This window comes from Euprymna scolopes, chromosome 40 (assembly GCF_053919585.1).
Source record: "Euprymna scolopes isolate OS-2025 chromosome 40, ASM5391958v1, whole genome shotgun sequence".
Taxonomy (NCBI): domain Eukaryota; kingdom Metazoa; phylum Mollusca; class Cephalopoda; order Sepiida; family Sepiolidae; genus Euprymna; species Euprymna scolopes.
In genome coordinates, this window is record NC_136521.1 from 43902395 (window position 1) to 43927394 (window position 25000).

The 25000-nt window shown below is 35.9% G+C and overlaps 2 protein-coding genes across 2 annotated transcripts in view; both read right to left on the minus strand.

The window, feature by feature from the left end:
* LOC145265657 (uncharacterized) overlaps positions 1-25000 on the minus strand; it is a 209279-nt gene that overhangs the window by 27755 nt on the left and 156524 nt on the right. The window lies entirely within an intron of this gene.
* Positions 13312-25000, minus strand: part of LOC145265511 (uncharacterized) — a 24863-nt gene continuing 13174 nt past the window's right edge. Inside the window, exon 2 of the mRNA XM_080121412.1 lies at positions 13312-16029. Within this exon, the coding sequence (XP_079977538.1) occupies positions 14285-16021 (1737 nt within the window). The 5' untranslated portion in view covers positions 16022-16029 and the 3' untranslated portion in view covers positions 13312-14284. The remainder of the gene's footprint in view (positions 16030-25000) is intronic.

Genomic DNA, 25000 nt, shown 5'->3' on the forward strand with positions numbered 1-25000 from the left:
CTATTTCTTTTTTTTTTTCGTTCTGGTTTTCTCACTGGCTGTTGTTAAAAATTTACAGAATAAGGCCATTCTTTGTTTTTCCCTTCTAATTTTGACATTAAGTGATATTTTTCTTCGTTCATAACGAGCTAATTCCTAATACGATAAACATTTTTTTTTTAACTATTTTCTATATATAAAGTTTTACATCTGTGTGTCTGTATGTCTTCCTTTTCTTTCTTCGTGAAAAGGTTGTACGTGTGTATTGCTTTTCTTTTTTTTTTTAAATTATTTTTCTAATTCGCCTAGTGTTTTAATGGACCCTACGTTGTGTGTGTGTTCATTTGTATTTTTTTTCTACTGCTCTTTCTTTTTCTTTTTTTTTTTCCATACATTTTATTGTTTTTCTTGTCATCTTTTTTTTTCTTTTTTTTAGTCTATTTCTTTTTTCTTGACACTAAATCTCCATGCTTCCACGTTGTATTTTCTTAAACACAGGTTCGATTATCGCATCAGTGATGCGACTGGTCCACAAGCACCAAATTGAATATGTGTTATATATTGGTTATCATTGAAGGCACCATTTACGTTTCTTGTATACACTGTATAACATCAAAATGTATTCGTGTGTGTGACATGTAATTTCTGAACCTACCTCTGCTTCTTCGATGTTGGGCCATCTGGGAATTTCTCATCCTGGAGGGAGACTTGATACCTGTTTGACGAAGATTTATCACTCCAAGACGATGAATGTGTTTTATAGTTTTTTATTTCACTTTCCCCAGAGGTCCTGCAGCAGGTGGAAGTGAAATCTGCTTGTGTGGGTTCTTCTTCACACACGTCAACGTTCGTCTCCCCCTCCCCAGTTAAGAGGGGGAGACCACGGAAAAACGTCCGTCTTCTTCAAAGCTCAAATCAAATCTCCAGATCTGCTGATCACGTCATACACATGTAATTTGGTTAGCTGACCTTCGGTTCTGGTAAACGTGTCTACCTCCACGTTTACTCTCCTCTCTCTCTCTCTCTCTCTCTCTCTCTCTCTCTCTCTCTGTAACACATATATATATACATATATATATACATATATATATACATATATATATATATATACATATATATATACATATATATATATATACATATATATATACATATATATACACATATATATACATATATATACACACACATATGCATATATATACATATATATATATATATATATATATATATATATATATATATATATATATATATAATACTTGTTTATTGTTATATAAACATGGTTACATCCTGCTGCTACAAATAGCCACTTGTTTCAATCAAACAACAGATATCATCAGGCAGCGACTTGACTATTCAAAAGTTCAATGAATAATAATAAGATTATTCATTGAACTTTTGAATAGTCAAGTCGTTGCCTGGTGATATATGTTGTTTGATTGAAACAAGTGGCTATTTGTAGCAGCAGGATGTAATCATGTTTATATAACAATAAACAAGTATTATCAGCTCCTTTTATTGAGCACTATCTAACAACCTCGTTGAATTCATTAGTCCATTACTTTTGAATAAAAAAACCCGAGTATATATATATATATATATATATATATATATATATATATATGTATATAATGTATGTAATTTTATGAGTGAAGTGAAAATTATGTAATCATGATTCACACACACATATACAGATTTTATATCGATAACAAATGTCTTAAAAAAATGGGGAGAGGGGTCATTTTACATTTAATTTACATTTGAAACTTGAAATTCTTAAAAAAACAAACATTTTTTTGTTCTTTCCGTCACTTTTTTTATAGTGTACGCATGTAATTGTTTAAAAAAAAGTAGAATCCCACTTTTGTTTACGGGGGTGGGGGACTTTTAGCTGAAGACTTTCATCTACAATAATGACAAAAAGAAGAACAATAACAATAAGATTTTATTTATTAATTTTTATGTACAAGCAAAAGTTATGATCATATTTTTATATTAAATTTAGATCTTTTTGTATAAGTCATATAAAAAGAATTTAAGAAATGAAAATATCAAGCACCAATTTACACCAATCTCCTCGACTGCAATCGTGTGTGTGTGTGTGTGTGTGTGTGTGCGCATGTGTTTAACATGTATATAATATGTGTGTATATATAACATGTATATAATGTGTGTATATAATATGTATATGTGTGTGTATATATATAACATGTATATAATGTGTGTGTGTGTGTGTGTGTGTGTGTGTGTGTTAAATGTTATTTCATGAAAAATTTAACGATGTTGATTAAAATAAAAGATGATCCCCCTCAAAAAAGAATACATAAACTGATCTTGAGAAGGTGGGGTGACGTGTAGAAAAACTTTAATAAACCACGCTGATGAATGTAGTCGACGGAACTAGAATGCACTGCTTCCTGTGTGTTGACCTTTCTGACCCGAACATCCCTTTTATATACCGCCTTAGAAGAGGTCTCCTTCTCAGTCAGTTTGCGAACTTTGTCCCATACAGACCGAAACAGGCCTTCTCTTGCCCAACGTTTGCTATCACCCTAACTTAACCCCAACGTTTGCTATCACCCTAACTTAACCCCAACGTTTGCTATCACCCTAACTTAACCCCAACGTTTGCTATCACCCTAACTTAACCCCAACGTTTGCTATAACACTAACCTAACCCCAACGTTTGCTATCACCCTAACCTAACCCCAACGTTTGCTATCACCCTAACTTAACCCCAACGTTTGCTATCACACTAACCTAACCCCAACGTTTGCTATCACCCTAACTTAACCCCAACATTTGCTATCACCCTAACTTAACCCCAACGTTTGCTATCACACTAACCTAACCCCAACGTTTGCTATCACCCTAACTTAACCCCAACGTTTGCTATCACACTAACTTAACCCCAACGTTTGCTATCACCCTAACTTAACCCCAACATTTGCTATCACCCTAACTTAACCCCAACGTTTGCTATCACACTAACTTAACCCCAACGTTTGCTATCACCCTAACTTAACCCCAACGTTTGCTATCACCCGTACTTAACCCCAACGTTTGCTATCACCCTAACTTAACCCCAACGTTTGCTATCACCCTAACTTAACCCCAACGTTTGCTATCACCCTAACTTAACCCCAACGTTTGCTATCACCCTAACTTAACCCCAACGTTTGCTATCACCCTAACTTAACCCCAACGTTTGCTATCACCCTAACTTAACCCCAACGTTTGCTATCACCCTAACTTAACCCCAACGTTTGCTATCACCCTAACTTAACCCCAACGTTTGCTATCACACTAACCTAACCCCAACGTTTGCTATCACCCTAACCTAACCCCAACGTTTGCTATCACCCTAACTTAACCCCAACGTTTGCTATCACACTAACCTAACCCCAACGTTTGCTATCACCCTAACCTAACCCCAACGTTTGCTATCACCCTAACTTAACCCCAACGTTTGCTATCACACTAACTTAACCCCAACGTTTGCTATCACCCTAACTTAACCCCAACATTTGCTATCACCCTAACTTAACCCCAACGTTTGCTATCACACTAACTTAACCCCAACGTTTGCTATCACCCTAACTTAACCCAAACGTTTGCTATCACCCTAACTTAACCCCAACGTTTGCTATCACCCTAACTTAACCCCAACGTTTGCTATCACCCTAACTTAACCCCAACGTTTGCTATCACCCTAACTTAACCCCAACGTTTGCTATCACCCTAACTTAACCCCAACGTTTGCTATCACCCTAACTTAACCCCAACGTTTGCTATCACCCTAACTTTACCCCAACGTTTGCTATCACACTAACCTAACCCCAACGTTTGCTATCACCCTAACTTAACCCCAACATTTGCTATCACACTAACTTAACCCCAACGTTTGCTATCACACTAACTTAACCCCAACGTTTGCTATCACCCTAACTTAACCCCAACGTTTGCTATCACCCTAACTTAACCCCAACATTTGCTATCACCCTAACTTAACCCCAACGTTTGCTATCACCCTAACTTAACCCCAACGTTTGCTATCACCCTAACTTAACCCCAACGTTTGCTATCACCCTAACTTAACCCCAAAGTTTGCTATCACCCTAACTTAACCCCAACGTTTGCTATCACCCTAACTTAACCCCAACATTTGCTATCACCCTAACTTAACCCCAACGTTTGCTATCACCCTAACTTAACCCCAACGTTTGCTATCACCCTAACTTAACCCCAACGTTTGCTATCACCCTAACTTAACCCCAAAGTTTGCTATCACCCTAACTTAACCCCAACGTTTGCTATCACCTTAACTTAACCCCAACGTTTGCTATCACCCTAACTAAACCCCAACGTTTGCTATCACCCTAACTTAACCCCAACGTTTGCTATCACCCTAACTTAACCCCAACGTTTGCTATCACCCTAACTTAACCCCAACGTTTGCTATCACCCTAACTTAACCCCAACGTTTGCTATCACCCTAACTTAACCCCAACGTTTGCTATCACACTAACTTAACCCCAACGTTTGCTATCACCCTAACTTAACCCCAACGTTTGCTATCACCCTAACTTAACCCCAACGTTTGCTATCACCCTAACTTAACCCCAACGTTTGCTATCACACTAACTTAACCCCAACGTTTGCTATCACACTAACTTAACCCCAACGTTTGCTGTCACACTAACTTAACCCCAACGTTTGCTATCACCCTAACTTAACCCCAACGTTTGCTATCACACTAACTTAACCCTAACGTTTGCTATCACCCTAACTTAACCCCAAAATTTGGTATCACACTAACTTAACCCCAACGTTTGCTATCACACTAACTTAACCCCAACGTTTGCTATCACACTAACTTAACCCCAACGTTTGCTATCACCCTAACTTAACCCCAACGTTTGCTATCACCCTAACTTAACCCCAACGTTTGCTATCACCCTAACTTAACCCCAACGTTTGCTATCACCCTAACTTAACCCCAACGTTTGCTATCACACTAACTTAACCCCAACGTTTGCTATCACACTAACTTAACCCCAACGTTTGCTATCACCCTAACTTAACCCCAACGTTTGCTATCACCCTAACTTAACCCCAATGTTTGCTATCACCCTAACTTAACCCCAACGTTTGCTATCACCCTAACTTAACCCCAACGTTTGCTATCACCCTAACTTAACCCCAACGTTTGCTATCACACTAACTTAACCCCAACGTTTGCTATCACCCTAACTTAACCCCGACGTTTGCTATCACACTAACTTAACCCCAACGTTTGCTATCACCCTAACTTAACCCCAACGTTTGCTATCACCCTAACTTAACCCCAACGTTTGCTATCACCCTAACTTAACCCCAACGTTTGCTATCACCCTAACTTAACCCAACGTTTGCTATCACCCTAACTTAACCCCAACGTTTGCTATCACACTAACTTAACCCCAACGTTTGCTATCACCCTAACTTAACCCCAACGTTTGCTATCACACTAACTTAACCCCAACGTTTACTATCACACTAACCCCAACTTAACTTTCACCCTCGTGTCGTCTAAAGAATCTACTGTTTACTGTAAGTGCATTTTACTTCATTTTAACAAAATATTTCATACTTTTGTTCTATATTTTGCATACCTATGTGAAATACATTTTTAAGTTTATATCACACTTTTTGTTCTCTTTTTTTTATTATGATTAATTTTCTTATTTGTTTAAGCTGGGAATGGGGCATCATCCCCGATGCTGGACATTAACCCGTTATCTACAACATTATAACCGAGAGATCGTTTTAACATTGTTCCTATTTACAATGCCTCCCCACAGGACAGAGTTAGACACCAGGGTCGTTTTTTTAATGTGGAGAAAAGGAACAAAAATAAAAATTGTCTCAGTCGTGAAGGGCTTCTCCTCCACTGACAGAACAAGAAATTGAAGTGCAGCGTCTGAAGATCAGATACTACACTTTGATCTTGTCCCGAACTTGCTTTTTGCTTCACCGGATATATATATATATATATATATATTGGCAGCAAATTGTTATCCAGCCATATTTGGGTAAGTTTTTACGACGTGCCCCAGCGTATTATAAACACCTCAACCTCCCCATGTTAAGAACGGCTTTCGGAATAAACACCCCCAACCTCAAAAGCCGTTCTTAACATGGGGTGGTTGGAGATGTTTATTCCGAAAGCCGTTCCTAATATGGGGTGGTTGGGGGTGTTTTTACTATGATGGGCCAGGTCGTAAAAAATATGCATGTTTGATTATATATATATATATATGTGTGTGTGTGTGTGTGTTTGAAATTATTTTTCATGAATCCGGTTGCTTTTATAATTACTGAAATAATGGAGATGTCCTTAAGATTTAAGTATATTTTCATGGCGTACATAATCCCTTGGTATTTTGTTATTTTTTTCTTCTCGGCCCTGTTTAACCCAGCATAATTACGTATGCAAAATGTATTTTAGGTTTCAAGTCACGTGCTCATCGTTTTTGTTGATGAACGATTTTTATACTATTTGTTCAATTATACTTGTTTACTCTTTGAAAGAAATGTTTAATTTTTGCTTTTTTTTTTCCAACATAAAAAAGTGAAAATTTAATCCGTTTAAAATAACATTATTTTGTTTTTCTACATTTATTCTGTGCGAGCCTTTCCTAGTCTCACACAAACACACATTCACATTTTAAGCTATATTACTTGTTGCATACATACGCGCACACAAACATATGCGCCCACGTCCACACACGTACATATATTGAAGTTTAATCAACAATATGAGTTGAGATGCACCACGCACGCTGATAAACTCATAACTTGGAAGTTTCGTTGACAGCCGGCAACCAAACCCTATTCAACACGAACGAATGTACAACTAGCGCCAGTCCAAATGATGCACACATTACCGCAAACTAGGCCTATACACATTTTCTCCCGCACAGCAGATGCAACAACAAAGAAACAATTACAGGACATCCCTATCAACAATATGAGTTGCGATGCACCACGCACGCTGATAAACTCACAACTTGGAAGTTTCGTTGACAGCCGGCAACCAAACCCTGTTCAACACGAACGAATGCGCAACTAGCGCCAGTCCAAACGATGCACACATTACCGCAAACTCACTTGCGAAGATACCGTCAACTGGGCACACACACGCCGTCACCACGAAGCAAAAAAGGTAAATATGAAGAATTACTCCACCCTCGAAAATTCCTTTAAAATTACCACTCTTAAAGGTTTTCGGGGTCGCTGAAAACGAAAATAACGTTTAAAATTACGGCAAACGAGTAGTTTTCAAGATATGAAGAAATGTTAGTTTTTTAATTGAATTGTTAGGTGAAAGTACAGAATAGTTACAATACACCCTCCCTTCCCCATGTTAAATAATAGGTTTCTAAATAATAGCGTTAAAAAATAACTCGGGTCGTAAAGTGCAGGACTGCAGGAGTACCTATAAAAAGGTAACGCCAGATCGGAAAAAGAGCTCAAAATGAAAATAAAATAAATTTTCCGCTCAAAATAAGAAATGGGAGAAAAAAAAAAAGTTAAACGGGAGAAAAAAGGAGCTCAAAATGAAAGAAAAATAAAACAAGTTATTTTTACAATTGTAGCCATCCGTATTATAAGATTTGTGTGACGTCACTTCCAATGTAAACAAAGAAGTGCACAGCGTCAGGATAACCGCATTTTCTTTTTAAATGACGACGTTTTACTGTTTATGTCTCACTTTTATCGACTTTTTCTTTTCATTTAAAAAAATGTAAATATAAAAAAAAAATTATTACTAATAAATGTGTAGTAATTTCATTTATTTCAATATTCATAAACAGTAAAACTTATAAAAAAATGTCGATAAAAATTCATGATCGTTTAGTTACTATACCAACTAAAACATGTTCTTTGCGCATGCGTAGGGAGAGGGAGAACTCAGTCTTTTTTTATGGTGTTCGGCATGGAACTAAAACCGCTACCAGTACCCGGGTTTGTATTACTGTACACATAGATTTGAAAAAGTTGTCAAAAAACAAATATATAACAAATAAATGTTATCAAAAGCAAGATAAGTTACTTTTCTACCAAACTGGATATATTTTTCGTGTTTTTATTTTATTTTTATTTTTTTTTTTTACATAGGCATCACCACATTATCAAGGCCAAGAGGCCACTCAAGGATAAGGGTTAAAGAGTGTACAGTAGAAATTAGACAATATAGTAATCATTAGTAATGAAAATTTGGTAAATTTGATAACTTATATGGAACGGCTCATCAAGAACTTATTTACTTTAGACTTGAACACAACCATATTGTAGTCAGCCGGAAAGCAGGAAAACGGAAGACAATTCCACAGGCGTGCAGTTCTAAGAAAGAAGCTTTGTTCATGGAATCTACGTTTAGGTTTAGGCACAGATAAAGAGTGGGGGGAATTATTGATAGTGTTTACAGCTAGTCTAGTGTTTCTTGTGAAAGTTTGGTGAGGGGGGACCATAGATTGAAGCTCAGTCGAACACTTTCCATGAAAATAACGATACATCAGAGACAAACTCGCAACATCTCTTCTTATGCTTGTTAGATTATTATTAGACTTGGATATTGTTTAGGAGAGATGGAGAAGAATTATAGGTTATTTGTGCCATCTGTAACTATAAAAGTCTGTTTTTTATGAATAAATTCTTTCTGTTTCTAATTTTTCTTTCACTGGACCTATCTTCAATCAAACAAATGTCATTTGTTGGTGGGGGGGAACACAACATTCCTCCAGACAAGGGTAAAGTTTGACAATGTTGTGATCGAATTTGTGCATCTGTTGAAAAAGTTCCATATGAGTCACGGACGTTTTCTATTCTTCAAATGTGCACACCTGCTGAAAAAGAAAATTGTTAAAAATTTGTACATATCTGTAAATATTTTAGATTTTAGAGTAGAGATGGTGGTGGTGGTGGTGGTGGTGGTGGTGGTGGTGGTGGGTTATTTCTCCATATAAATATAAAATGATCACCCACTCTTTGACCATAACCATATTTCTTTCTGTGTACATTTCTTATAGCATTTTTTCTTCACTTTTTTCTTTAAAAAAGTGAAACAATAACCTGCAGAGGCTATACAATTCTGGCGGCCGCATTAACGAGCTGCGATAGGTTGACTCATTCTGTAAATGCGAAAACTAGCGTACTGGGGGGGCATTTTGGGCATCGCTTCTTGTGGTTTTCAGGCGGGAGAGCAAAGGCATGGGCAGAATTCATACATTTAGCAATGTTACTATTTATGTTCGACTAAATTAGGCACAATCTCGTTGACCATTTGGGAAGGCTAGGCGCTGTATGTTTAACTTATGGGGAAGATGCACACCTGAACCAAGACGGAAAGCAATGAGAAACTATCGCCTTTACTTGTCTTCATGAGATTATCATGGCGCTACAATTTGTAGATCCATGGTGGTCAACGCTGTTAAAACAGCAAGGCTGCTGCTGATGATGATGATGAAATTAGGCATGATTAATTGCTACTGCTGCAGATTAACTGCCTTTAAACGATCTGGTCCCGTCAATGCAAAATAGAGTAAATGTTTCTTGCAGTCTTATTAAAATCTAATTTATATAACTTACTATTTTTTGTGTCTACAACTTTTTTTTTTTAAAGTGCAATTTCCGAGACACAAGGTCACAAAGTGGCACAAGGCAAGTCAAATGTGTTCGAACATGTTTTTCTTCACATATACACATCCACATGTACGCACGCACGTACGCACACACACACACACACACACACACACACATATACACAGCCTCATACATACAATCACATTCATGCGCATACACACACCCGAGCTGTGACGTCACTTCCTTTTAAGTGAAAACCAGACATGCGCACCCAGATCACTAACTCCAGTATAAAAGTCAACAAAACCTGTTGACTTCCCTTTTTCGTTTGGACCAGCGTTCAAGCTGCTTAGTCAATGAACCGACCGACGTCACTTTCCCTACTACTGTAATGTGGGGCAAGCGCAAGTACACTTTATACGCTTTCCCTCTCCATGAACTGGATTGACTTTTCTCACTGTATCTCCCCTTCGCTTTGGCCCATCGACACAGACATGTGCGCAACGTTTTACTGAGCTTAACCCTTTCTTTCTACAGCCGGCTTGCCACTTCGCGTTTCTCTATTGCATTTCCTTTCCTTCCACGCGCGTAATCGTCAACGGCTGAATGAACACGTGTACACCGAAGATTTTCATTTCTCAACAGAAAATAAATTTATGTTTATTTTATTCCAGCATTTGAGTTCTTTGTTTCTTTCATTCAGTTGGTTTCATTATTTTTTCTTGTAGTGAGTTAGGGTATTTTATATCCTGGTCCGCAACAAATGATTGCATTTTTTTTTTTTTTTTTTTTTACTTAATGTTTCCGAAAATACATGAAACAAGAAATGGATGATAATTTTACATAAGATCTATATAGGAAAGTGACCGCCACTCTAAAATCTAGAATATTCCCTCAAAATCTTTTTTTAAATGGTCGAATTGGTGATGGTTATAAATTGTGTGACCAGTTTACATTACATTTATATAGGGACCTGATCTCTCCAAAATATATTTGAAGAAAACAAAAACAGAATTCTTTAGCAAAAGGATCAGTCAGTGTACAAAAAAAAAAAAAAAAAATTACTTCGTAAAAATAGGGTAAACATTTCTTGCAGTATTATTGAAATCTTATTTATAGAACTAATTATTTCTGTCTCAATTTTTTTCAAAGTGCCTCTTCTGAGATGCACGGTCAGAGTGGTGTGAGGCAGATCAAATGATTGCATATTTTTTTTTTTTACTTAAGCATCACCACTTATCAAAGCTCAGAGGCCACTCGAGGATAAAGGTTAAAGAGTGTACAGTAGTCAATGTGATATAATAATAATCGATAGTAATGGCAATTTGGTAAATTTGTTAACTTAAGTAGAATGGTTCATCAAGAACTTGTTTAATTTGACTTGAAAACAACCATATTGTAGTCAGCTGGACAGCAAGCAAATGGAAGACAGATCCACAGACGTGCAGTTCTAAGAAAGAAACTTTGTTCATGGAATCTACGTTTAGATTTAGGCACAGATAAAGAGTGGGGGGAATTATTGATAGTGTTTTCAGCTAGACGTGTGTTTCTTGTGAAAGTTTGGTGAGGGGGGACCATTGATTGGAGCTCAGACGAGCACTTACCATGAAAATAACGATAAAGCAGAGACAGGCATGCAACAACTCTTCTGTGAGAAAGAGATTGCAGGGAAAAGAAAAGGGCATTCCCTACTAGGCTATGAAGTCCTTTCTAGCAGCTCTTGCCTAGATGTGGCAATAGCACTCCATCCTTGGATATACCTGGCTCTTATATAGATAAAGAATTGCATCAGCAGTGAGATATCTACTGGATCGATAGAAGGATCTCACCATTTTTCCATTAAGTTTCCGAAAATTGATGGACAAGAAATGGGTGATCATTTTACGTAAGATCTATATAGCAAAGTGATCCACATTCTAAAATCTAGAATATTTGCTTGAAAACAATTTTTTTATTAAATGGTCGAATTGGTGATGGTTATAAATTGGGTGACCATTTGAAGAAAACAAAAAAACAGAAACAGAATTCTTTACCAAAAGGATCAGTCATTGTACAAAGAAAAAAAATTAATTTATTAAAATAAATCATAGTAGGAAATAATCAGCAAACAGCAGAAATTTAAATGAGTAATTTCGAGGTTTTTGACTGGAGAAGTTTCGTTCCGGTTAATTTAATTTTTTTTCTATAACCAGTAACCACAATGGTACCTTATTTTCTTTGAAGAAGATAAAATTACTGCTGACAATTTATTTTGTAGATTGACACCTCCACAGGAAATTATATATTTTTTATCTGATAATTTTATTTTAGAATGTAAAATTAAGGATTCTTTTCATGTGCTCTCCAAAAGTTAATTATCAGGTTAAAAAAAAGAAAATGGACTTATGTCAGTAAAGAGTGTAGTGCACTTGTGGATTTCCTTTCAGGGGAAGTGACGTAGTCCATGTGTGCGTACATGTGCACGTATGTGTGCGTACATGTGTGTACGTTAGTGTGTGTGTGTATGCACATGAATGTGAATGTATGTACGTGAACGTGAATATATGTACGTGTGTGTACGTGCGCACGTATGTTTGTGTGCGCGTCTGGGTATGACAAGAAAAGTGGTTTGAAATGTGAATGCATGTTTTGTGTGAGACTAGAACAGGCTTGGACAATACTCCCCTTCCCAGGAAAAAAATATGCAGTGTATATATATATATTTTTTTTTTAAATAAGTAATGTTCTGGGGAAGTGACATTTTGTCCTGTTTTTTTTTTTTTTTTTTTTTTTTTTTTTTGCTGTTGGTGTGGTTGTTTAAAAAAACGGAGTGTGTTCATAAAAAAAAAGTATTTACTTATGCGTGGAAAAGGCGTTTACTCTTTTTTTAGGCTGACATTTGTTTTTTTTTTTTTTTATTTGTGCTGACATGTGCAACGAGTTGCTTGGACAGTGAAGTGAATTGTTCGTTTGGAAGGAAAATTTTTGTTTGTGTTGACATGGTGTGTCTAGTTGACGGTGTCTTCGCAAGTGAGTCTGCAGTAGTGTGTGTACAAAAGGAGACAATACAAATTAACCAAAACAAAATTGTTCCAATCCAAAAAGTTCAATAACATCTTAAATCAGCCATTTTGAATTGTTCTTAATAGCTAAAAAAATAACAAATTACTATGTTACTCTTTGAAAGTTGAAAGCATTTTTTCTGAATTAAGCTACTCCATTTCAGTTCGTCTTATAAATAATTGATTCCCACTATCGAATATTTTGTTTATTTATAAAAAGAACTGACACAAAATGAATCAGAGGATATTCCTTGAAAAATGTCAACTCAGAGTGAATGTGGTATTTTGGCGATTGAAACTAGTTTAGAGAGTAGACAAAGATGATGGCAGCAGACGACCCCCCCTACCAATCACCCTCTTTTTATTGACCTGATTTTTTTAAAATTTGAAATTAAAGATAAATAGAATTCAACATTTCTGAAATAAACTCAACATTAGATCATTCGAAAATAATAAAATAAATAAAAATAAAACAAAAATAAATTAGCCATTTAAAATTTGTTGTCACTTCGAAATTTGGAATCATTTAACCTTGATCAAACCATTCAATCATTTCAGTAAAGAATTCAACATTCCAGAAGTAAACACATCATCAAATCATTTATTACCCCCCCCCCCAAAAAAAAAACCCCCCGATAAAAATCAATAACACAACATAACAGATTTTTAAAAGTATATTTTATTGTTTTAAAAATTAGAAAAAAAAATATATCGAAAGTGATAATGTGTAGATACAACGGCCTAGAAAGAAAATGGCCGCCAAGTTCTTAGAATGCATTCAAAAAGTCTTGTAAATGATGTTTATGACAATGATTTCATGTGGGCTGAAAAAATAATGGTCCAACTTGTCATGAAGCTGTCTGACAATTTTGAAACGATTCAATGAATTACCAACATTTCGATTAATAGTCAGTTCTTTGAGGTGTGAAATCTGTAATTTACCATGTGCCTCGAACCGTTATTTGCAGTCAATTGGTGGTTTGAGATGGAAATGTTGCAAAAGATGGATCTTGTTCAATACGAAAACACTTTGTTGAGCAAAGCAAACTTTCCTTATGAACAATTATCTTTATAATTTATATAAAAAAAAAATATTGGATATTGTTGACCAAGGATAAAAGTATATTAAGCATATATACGGAATGTGATGACATATGGAAGTGAAACTTGGACAGTGGGGGTTGAGGATATGTGTTGCATGGAGAGGAATAACATGTAACGTCTGCTTCTAGTTTTCGACCGTAGTGTTGAGTTTATAAACTATTTTTTTTTATATAATAGCTAGAGTTAAAGTTTCAAATGCAAAAGTCAAGTATCATTGTCCAATTGTTTAAACGTACTTGTCTTATCAAAAAGCCTACCGTTTACCTTATACACCAGGCCTTTTCCACTTGTAAATTAATGAAGCTTCTCAAATGCACATGTGATGTTTTGATCAAACTGTTCTTTTTTTTTTTTATCGGGTTTTCTCAATTATTGAAACGACAATGGTGGTCGGGTATAAGTCTCCAAAATGTAAGGAGTCGAGACTCCTCACAAGGGCTCTTTGTTATTGCGCCGCAAATATCAAGTTATGTCAACATGAAATGAGATTCAACGTTGCAATAGCAACAGAGGTAAAGGATGTAAGCAACTCAAGTGTGCAACAATATAAAGTCTTCTAGATGTCTTGGCACTTCATCATATGAAAATATATTTTTGCTGACTACGTTTGCAGCCAAGCATTGCAAAGTCGTGTGTTTTACTGGTTGTGGCAAAATCTTGCGTTTTTTTAAAGAACATGAAAGGCAAAACTCTTCATCGATCGAGGCATCGAAAAGAAATCCCTGCGATAAGAAATATTCAATAATTGCTTTCTTGCCATAGTCTACATTATCGAGCACATAATGAACAGGCGTAAAACGGCGTCGATTCCGGCAATTGACTTCAGCCTTACACGACAGCAACACTTTGTAGAGCTTCACTGAATAATTTCGCTTGGTACAAAAATGCAACAGTGTGTTATTATCAGACCCGCGTAAATCAAATTGCACAATTTTCTCTATACTTTCTTTTAACACCGACATATTTCCGTGGCTTTTCTTTAAAAAGGCCTCAATAATCTTGGCGATGTTACTGAAAACATAATCGATTTTCCCCGCTACCAAATATCTTTCTATGTTGCTCATATTTTTAAGTCGAGCAGCTATCCCCTTAACATGATGGCAATAGGATTTTAACAACTCTAGGCTGTTATTTTTCAAACAGTCGTAGAAATGATTGTATATCATCTTATTTAAATGTGTATAAAGATCACTGATGGTCGGCAAAGTATTGAAAAATAAATCATTACTGCATAATGCTAATGTCTCCAAGAAAAAAGAAAAAAGTTTGAAGGCGTTTATAACACCATCGACTAACTTTATGCTGGTTGCAAGGGCCTGCAATGTGTAAGGATTACACAAGTCAAAATACTTTTCTAAATAGAGAAACACCTTTTGATAATTCGGATCAAAAATATGTAAAATTGGTTCAAAACAAGATCGGCTGCTGTTTGGCTGTTCAATTTCAAATAGTGGAGTACTGGATGGCATTCCTTGTATTTGTGTATACATACTCCAATATGTTTGCATATGATAATAATCTTTACCGAGTGCAGCATTGCAGGCCTGGAATCCGTAAAATTTAGCCAATGACTCTGTGTTGTTTGCGCCATACGATTTTAATAAGTTCACAACACTTCGAGATGACTTGGCGTTGTAAACTTTTTCAAACATGAGGTTTAAGTCACCTCTATAAGGTAGCAAATTCTCCTCGATACTATCGAAAACTTCCATTTTGACGGCCACCATCAAGGCTGTCCTTCCATAAATATTCATGACTTGTGGGTCGGCACCGTTGATTAACAGACACTTGCAAATTTTTGGAAATCTCAGCGATGCCATTAGCGGAGTAATCCGTTCCACATTAGCAACAAGATTAACTTGAGCGCCATTTTTTAAAAGATACTCGACCATTTCCATACTGCCCGTCATACAAGCAAAGTGTAATGGCGAAAACCCTTTTGGGTTGAGTTTGTTTATGTCCGATCCGTTCTCTACAAGTATTTTCACAATGTTGAAAAATCCATTCTCTGCAGCTATGCAGAGACAGGAACCCGTCTCCATCAGGTTTACATTGCAAGATTCAATAAAGTATTTAACCAAGTATGAGTGACCACTTTCAACAGCCAACAAGAAAATAGGTTTCTTCTTCTTTTTCTTCTTCTTAATTTTCTTGGAGATAATCAAACGTCGTTCTTCAAGAGAAAATGATTCAAGAACAATCACGATTTCCCGCCATCTTTCATCATGTATCAATCTTTCAAGTTTTCTTGCAACAATAAACTCCATCTTGAATTCTGAAAGAGAAAAACAAGAGAAATAAATAGAAACACGTGGAAAAAAGGTTCTCTTGTAGCTGTTGTATCCCCGATTATTCTTTCGCTTTTTCTCTTTCACATGCGCCTATTCCAAATTCGCAGCTGTGGGCCAAGATCAGTGGGCGTTTTCTTTTTTGTACTAAAACAGTCATTAACAATTTTTTTTTTTTTTTTTTTTTAAATATTTAACCTATTTCAAACTGATAAATTATTGCACAGTAAAAATAATTATATCAAAACAAATCATTTTATGTTTCTGAATTTTTTAGATAAGGATTGATTATCTATTATTTAGGTTCATCAGACTACTGTTCTCATCTTGGTCATTGTCACAACGTTTCGGTCAATGTGACCTCTGACCTTTGTTCAGGTACATTTTGTCGAACTCCGGAATCGTTTGCTGAACTCGAGTATCTTGACAGAATTTTTAACAGACCCTTTTATCCACACAAAGACTTAAACCTTCAACCTTCAGGAGAAGTTCACTTTCACAATTGATTTTCTCCTGAAGAAGGTCGGCAGTTACATCGGCCGAAACGTTATGAAAACGACACTCAAGATGAGATAACCAATATGTAATACAATATACGCATATATATTTAACCAATATCTCATAATTTTTTCAGCAAATTATCGATTGCATACTATCTACCAGTTTATAAAAAATGCAAAAATTTGAATATTTAAAGATTTCTAGAGTTCTCAGTTTCTTTACAAAATCCGAAATTAGCTTTACCGGACATTAGGCATTGCCAAACGAATGTGAAAAAAAAAAAAAAAAAAAAAAAAAAAGGAACACGTAATTCCGTGACGTCAGACTTGTATTAACTATACGGACTATGGAAAAGCATAAGCGACTTAATGATTTTTTTTAAAACGTTTGTTTATCTTCTTCAAACTGCAATTAATAATTAATCTTTTGCTATAATTTTGTTAGGTTTTAAGATTTACACAGTTTAACGATTAATAATATTATAAACATTTATATATTAAATATCAAATACGGTTTTGTACGAGTGTTCCTTTGGTTAATTACCGGCTTCCATATTTTTATTCGGTAAAAAGAGACAAACACATATAAGAGTCGTCTATAAATGTTTAATATCTGTGCAATAATATTTTTTAATCGGTTTTAATTTGACGATAAAATAGTCATGTTTATATTAAAAATTAATATTAAAAAAAGAAATTTAAACACAATTAATTAAAAATTTATGTTGCAACGGAACATTTCAAAATAGAATTTTAATCGTTTTAATCTTTTAAAAATTAATTAATTTTTAGGAAGTTTCTTTTTCTTGGCAATTCAACTTATATTATATATAATTAGAAAAAAAAAAAAAACGCTATTGAAAAATAATAAATTTATATCAATTTTTTAATTGTAACTTCGAGGTTAGTTTTTGTTCAATACGTGTATTTAAATTTTTAAAAAATGTTTTATTTATTTGAACTCTTATGTTTCATAATAAATAGAAATTTCCATCGATGTAAATATATTTTGTTCCAATTTCAAAAAAATAAATAGAGGCGGGGGGGGGGACACGCACTTAAAAAAAATTCCCCTCGTATATTTTACGGAAACTGCATTTTATATGCAATTTCATTCTAAAATGGATAAGTATCGAAAAATTCATGAAAATCTGACGATTAGTTGATTTTTGCTAGCTTTATTAAACACGGGCATGTTTTCACCTTCGGAATGCTTACTACATGGGAACGTTATTTTATGCGCCAATTATGTAAACACGATATTCGTCTCGCAATTTCATTATTTTCGCACGATGAAAAAAAAAAATAAAAAAATGATTACTAGTTTATTTTGCCCTTCTTTTAAATGTTACAAAAGTTATATTGATAATATTAATTTACAATAATGTTACATCGTTTTACATATAGGGTGGAGTAATTCTGTGGTAAATTTTGGAGGTGGCTACCCTACACTGAACAGAAGAGCTAATTTTGGATTTTGTCATTTCAATAAATAAAAATAATCATTTAACTGTTCGCAAACTCACTTTTACCTAATTCAAACGATTTAATCAAAATTAAACATATTACTTTATGTGTACATATGTATGTACACATGTTTAGACAACTATAAAGGCGTCAAAACAATGGAAAACTGGTAAAAATGTTTAAGGGAGGTAATAATAAACTATCATGTCACGATTTATCTCCCCTGAAATTGTTTTTTTTTTTAAACGACTACTGATGAGACAATTTTTTTATTTTTGTATCTTTTCTCCACGTTAAAAAAACAATCCTGGTGTCTAACACTGTCCCGTGGGGAGGCATTGTAAATAGGTACTGATCCTTAATTTCTTTTAATGATGATTTGTTCGCATGGTGAAAATACGTACATGAATGTATTGTTTGCTTTAAGAATCGGATATTTCATCATTAGTTTATAAAATCAACAAATTATTGTAATATAATTCGTATTTGCACAGGAAAAATACACGCATGTCAAAATAGCTTTTCTACACAATTTTAGTATTCTTGTAAAAGAATTAGGGAAGCTTAACATTATTTTTATTTTAAATCGAAAATTAAACAAAGTACTGGTAAAACATTATCTTTTCACATGATTGGGGACATTTATTATTAGTATCTTGTTTAATTTTCAATTCTTAAGTGATTATTGAGGTTCAACTCTTCTGAGACAACTAGTTTTTTTCATTCTAATTTTACTTAAAAAAACACTTTAAAATAAGTTATAACAAGACTGATTCCTATAGTTAGAAACAGCAACTTATTTTGTCTTTCGTGATGTTTATTTGTTGTATATTTATTTTTTCATCTCTTTTTGGTTGGTTAGCTATTCTAATTGATGTCAGAATAGTTCTGTATCAGGGATTAATACTGAATATAATATTTGTTAATTAACAAGTTTATTTTATTTGTGCAGTTTGCTAATAAAAATTTAGCCTAAAAACGTCGAGTGGTTCTAAAATGGGTGATCGATTTACTAGAACGTTGCATTAGAAACTGAGCACCCCTATATCGAATATAATATTTATGTTTATTTAATTGTTTGCAGTTCATTAAAAAATTCTGTAACGTTTATTGGCAAAGTCGCTAAATTATGGCATTAGTTTATTATGAGAATAAAAAATTATGTCTAGATATCAAAATTTTTGTTAAATATTGCATACTAGCGGGGAGTACCCGGCGTTGCCCGGGTGTTTGGAGGTGTGTGTGTGTGTGTGTGTGTGTGTGTGTGTGTGTGTGTGTTTGGGGGGGAGTAGGTAGATAAAAACAACCCTGTTTAAAAAAAAATGTTGGCCGGGTGTTTGTGGTGTAAAAAAAACAAAAAGTTTTAGTAAAAAGCTTGAACCCCAAACCTTTGACGCGGAGGTGGAAAGGAAATGGACAAAAAGACCTGCGACCTAACCATCTCGATCACGGGAATAGATGAATTGATAAGTGTGTTAAGTTGACATTTATAAAGCGAAATTAACAGGTGCGAGAACGTTAAGTCGCGTGATGTTTGACCTAGTTTTGCATTGGAAGCCAGTTTCTGTTTCCCCGCTACGCGGCGATCAAAAAATATCTCGAAAATAACTTTTAAAAGTCGGGTAAATTAAAGATAGCTGCGACCAAGGTTACTTAGTCGTAGATATTATTATTTAGACAGCATATAAAAGTTTTAAGAAGGAGCGAGCCAACTGAGAATCACGGCCAAAAAAGTCTTTTGCAGACATACACAAAAAGCGTACATACATGCATACATACATTTTCGCTTTATATATATAGATGGAATGTTTTAGAGTAAAATCTATTTAGTAATAAATATTTTTTATTGAGAAATAGATGCTTTAAATATGTAAACATTAGGAAAAGTTATCTAATATTGCCAAAAGAGACGGCTATTTTGGATAACTTTTCTCATTTATTATTAACTAGCGGGGGACCCGGCATTGTCCGGGTGTTTAGAGGTGTTCGTGTTGGGGGGAGGGGCGGTATATCAAAACAACCCTGTTTAAAAGAAAAAAAACGTTGGCCGGGTGTTTGGAGGTGTAAAAGAAATAAAAAGTTTTAGTAGAAAGATAGGCTTGAACCCCGAACCTTTGACGTGGAGGTGGAAAGGAAATGGAAAAAAAGACCTGTGACCTAAACATCTCGACCACGGGAATAGATGAATTGATAAGTGTGTTAAGTTGACGTTTATAAAGCGAAATTAACAGGTGCGAGAACGTTAAGTCGCATGATGTTTGACCTAGTTCTGCGCTGGAAGCCAGTTTCTGTTTTCCCTGCTACGCGGCGATCAAAAAATATCTTGAAAATAACTTGTAAAAGTCGGGTAAATTAAGATCGCTGTGACCAGAGTTCCTTAGTCGTAGATATTATTATTTAGACAGCATATAAAAGTTTTAAGAAGGAGCGAGCCAACCGAGAATCACGGCCAAAAAAGCCTTTTGTAGACACACACAAAAAGCGAACACACATACATACATACATACATACATACATACATACATACATACATACATACATACATACATACGTGCATTCATACATGCATACATACATGCATTTTCGCTTTTATATATATGGATGTTTAAAATTTGTTTAATGTAAAAAAAATTTCGATTTTTTGTTTTTATTAAAAATGTTGCTACTTATGCAGAGAAGTGATCATTCTTAAATAAAGTTATTTAGAAACCCATTCTTAACATGGGGCGGGTATTTTATAACTAATCTGTATATTCACCTAACCCTTCAATAAAGATATAAATCTTGAATTTAATTTGAAAATACTCTTTAAAAAATAGCACGGCAACTTGTCTACAGAAGCACCAAAATGTTGATTCCTCAGCAACAATTTTTCTTTTTTCCACAATTTTAAAAATCTTTTTAATATACTCAATACCATTTTGGGAAATTCGCCGTGCAGTTAACAGAACAAAAAATCAGCTAAAATAAAATAAATGTAACCAAAGACGAGAGTTTACTGTTTTACCTACCTGGATAAGGTTTTTGTGCTTTAACTTATTTTAAAGCGTTCATTGGGTTTGATTTTGACTACTTTTTCGGTTTGTAGTGAAACATGGGATAATTTTGATTTATTTAAAAAAAAAAAAAGTTAAAAAAGAAAAAAAAACAACAACAACAAAGTCCAACTAATTAAAAGAGTCACATGTCTTTGGTAAAATGCATTTGTAGCATTTCTGGTTGTCCAACATTCAACCAAATTTAAACAAAAATTCAGAAAAATATGTACGTACCCGTCACAGAACAAAAACGCCATATTCAGAAAATTAAGTAAATGTTTAAAGTAATTTTCTTTTTATGCATAGAAAATATTTTATTTTTCATTTTTAATGAATTTTTTAGCAATTTCAATTGTAGATTATATCTATTACAAGGCTGATTTTGATCTCAGTAGTTCGAATTTATTTGTCTCCTTTTATCTAAAATATGACTGATCAAAACAAACTCGCTTACTTATAGTAAATATAATCTATTGAATATGACTTTTTTTTTTCTTTTTTTTTTTACACAGTGATCACCACTTATCAAGGCCCGGAAGCCACTCAGGGATAAGGGTTATTGCAAGTACATTACGTTAGTGTGGAGATTTGATGAAGTGTTTAATTAAGGGGGCGGTTCATTAGGAATTTGTTAACATTGGACTTGAAGACATCCAAGTTGTAGTCCGGAGGGAAGCAAGCAGACGGAGCAGAGTTCCACAGGCGTGCAGTTCTAAGAAAGAAGCTTTGTTCATGGAATCCGCGTTTTGATTTAGGCACAGATATAGAGTGGGGGAAATTTTTCACAGTGGATTCAGCTAGACGGGTGTTTTTCGTGAAAGATTGGCGAGGGGGGCAGAGATTGGAGTTCAGACGAGCACCTGCCATGAAAGTAACGATAAAACAAGGATAGGCTCGCAACGTCTCTTCTGTGGGAGAGAGATTGCAGGGTAGAGAAAAGGGCATCCCCCACTAAGCCACAAAGTCTATTTTGTACTCTGTCAAGGCAGGATAGGCTGTTTTTAGCAGCTCCTACCCAGATATGGCAACAGTATTCCATCCTTGGACGTACTTGGCTTTTATATAGATGGAGAATTGCATCAGTAGTGAGATATGTTCTGGAGCGGTAGAAGGATCCCACCATCTTTCTAGCGACCTTGGCAACAGACTTGATGTACGTGTTCCATTTCAGATCAGGAGTAAAGGTCAAACCCAGAAGCTTGTCAAAACACGGGGCCTCACCCAGACGAGAGCCATCCATCACAATTGATGCCAGATGGGGATCAGAGCGTTGATGTAAGGATAGGAGTTTGGTTTTGGATGCATTAAAGGTAACCAGCCACATCTTGCCCCACTGAACCACGCGCTCGAGATCAGAGGAGAGAGAATCAGAGAGAACTTTGTCATTTACAGCCTTTGATGTGTTGCCGTAGATGGTCGTGTCATCAGCATAGATGTCAACGAATGATATAAGTATGTGTTTAGGGAGGTCATTGATGTAGATCAGGAAGAGAGTTGGGCCCAGGATTGACCCCTGAGGGACTCCAGCATTTATATTGCAGGCCTCCGATTTTTGTCCATCTACCACTACTCTTATGAGCCTATCGGAGAGAAATGATTTAATGATTGAGAAAACATTTCCAGTTATACCGTAGCTGGAAATTTTGTGAAGTAGATCCTTATGCCATACCTTGTCGAAGGCTTTTGATATGTCAAGAGCAATTGCCCTAGAAAGGAAGCCTTTGTCAAGAGATTCACTAATCCTGTGGGATATAACCGTCAGCACATCTGCGATAGATCTTGCAGAGCGGAAACCATATTGTGTGTCACTAAGAAGGTTATTCCTGCTGAGGTGGTTGACTATTTCTCTATTTAATATTGATTCCAGCAACTTACTCATAACACACAGGAGACTTATAGGTCTGTACTGATAAGGAGATGACTTATCACCTGAATTCTTAAATACAGGGCAAACTGATGAGGTCTTCCAGGGAGTCGGAAAGCACTTCTCCTTAAGGCAGCGCTTAAATAGTTTCGAAGGATGGGAGCAAGTTCTGGTTGAAGCTTTTTTAACACTATAATTGGGATGCCATCAGGGCCAGTTGCTTTACTGGAATCTAGGTTCTTTATTAGCTTGGCGACCTCATGCACGGATATTTGTATGTTACCTAGCTTGTTCTGTGTTATAGGAGGAAATATGGGGAGTTGATGGCCTTCGTCGCATAGGGTAGAATTAGCTGCAAAGTTCTTTGCAAATAGTTTGGCCTTGTCTGACGCTGACGAGATGACCTCTGGTCCATTGATAATGGTTGGGATAGAACGCACACTTCTGTTCAGGATCCTATTTGTTATTTGCCAAAACTGGTGGGATCCAAGCCGCTGATCAGCAACCTTGGATTTAACAGACTGTGCATATAGCTCTCTTGCATTTTTTATTACTCTTTTACAGTGGTTGCTGGCAGACCTAAAAGCAGCTTTAGTCTTAGTGCATCTATTACGTTGGTAGCTATGGAAAATGTAATTTCTGTGCGCGATAGCAGCAGCACATTCTGGGGAGAACCATGGCTGGCTGTTAGGTTTTTGTTGGAATTTTTTAGATGGTATGAATTGGTCTATGCCTACAGTCAACCATTCGGTCAGATCTGATACTATAGAGGACACTTCCTTTTTAAACATGGAGTGCAGAGGTAAATCAGATATGAATGTACGGAAGCTATCCCAGTCAGCCATAGAGTATCGGTATACAGTACAGTGGAGGGGTACGTCTGAGGGCTTCTTACATTTCGTTTTTATCTTAACTGATACGACGGAGTGGTCGGAAGATTCTAGAGGAGAATGAACGGAGCATGAACATAGCTCAAGGGATGTTGAGAGAAAAAGGTCTAAGAGGCTTGCATATTGACCGGGTGTATCGGGCACACGGGTGGGTTCGCGAACAATCTGAGTGAGGTCATAAGCAATGGCAAAATCATGACAAAACCTCCCCTCATCAGCTGTCTTATTTGAATGGGTCAGCCATTCCACGTTATGAACGTTGAAGTCACCACAGATGTGGATGTTAGCTGAGGGATGTGAAGACAGTATGTGGTCTATTTTCTCAGATATGCTCTTAAAGATAGTAACTCCGCTGTTGTGGGGCCTATAGAGGGCAAATATAAATGCAGTAGTGTTAGCAAGTGCAACCCTGAAGCACATATAGGGTAAATTAGGATCTTCTCTAGAGATATCCCTGCCACACGGGAAGCTATCCTTAATGTAGGCACATATTCCATGCCCATGGCGATCTTGGGTGTCAGATTTAGCTGTTAAATTAGAGTATCCGTTAATTATGAACTCATCTAGGGAAGTGGTCGGCCCTATTCCAGTTTCACTTAGAAATAATATGTCCGGTTTTGTCTCCTGTAATTGGGTTTCAACCTCTGGAAGGTTGGAACGTAGACCCCTGATGTTGGAGAAGGAGACCTGGTAGTAGGGGTCTACGTTGGAAGATGGGGTTCTAGGTTTAATCGAGTTTTTATTCTGGAGATATTTCATGTTGAGGTTTTGGAATTTGTGGAATAGGTCGGCATACTTGGTTAGAGCAGTACAGAGAGGGAAAGTAAGAGAGAAAAAGACAGGAAAATTTTTTTTTGTAGCACATGAAAAGGTAAAGCCATAACAATTACCCACTAGTATGGTATCGAGAGGCCCCACCAGAGACTACTGCATGGTCCAGATCCACTCACCAAATGGCAATACAGCAGTCCCAGTACTTTGCGCCTGCTGATAGGACAGCCTCCTTAGTGGTTAATCCAAGGTTCAGGTCCCTGACTCTCAGGCGGATAACGTCAGCCCAGACAAAACGTTTACCTCCAGCACCCTTACTAGTGACATGGCCACAAGGACAGACAGAGACAGAAAAATTTCCGGCATTTCAGACTACTGGTCACCAAGTACTACCGACCTTTAAGCAGCTTTTTCTTCACCCTTTGTCA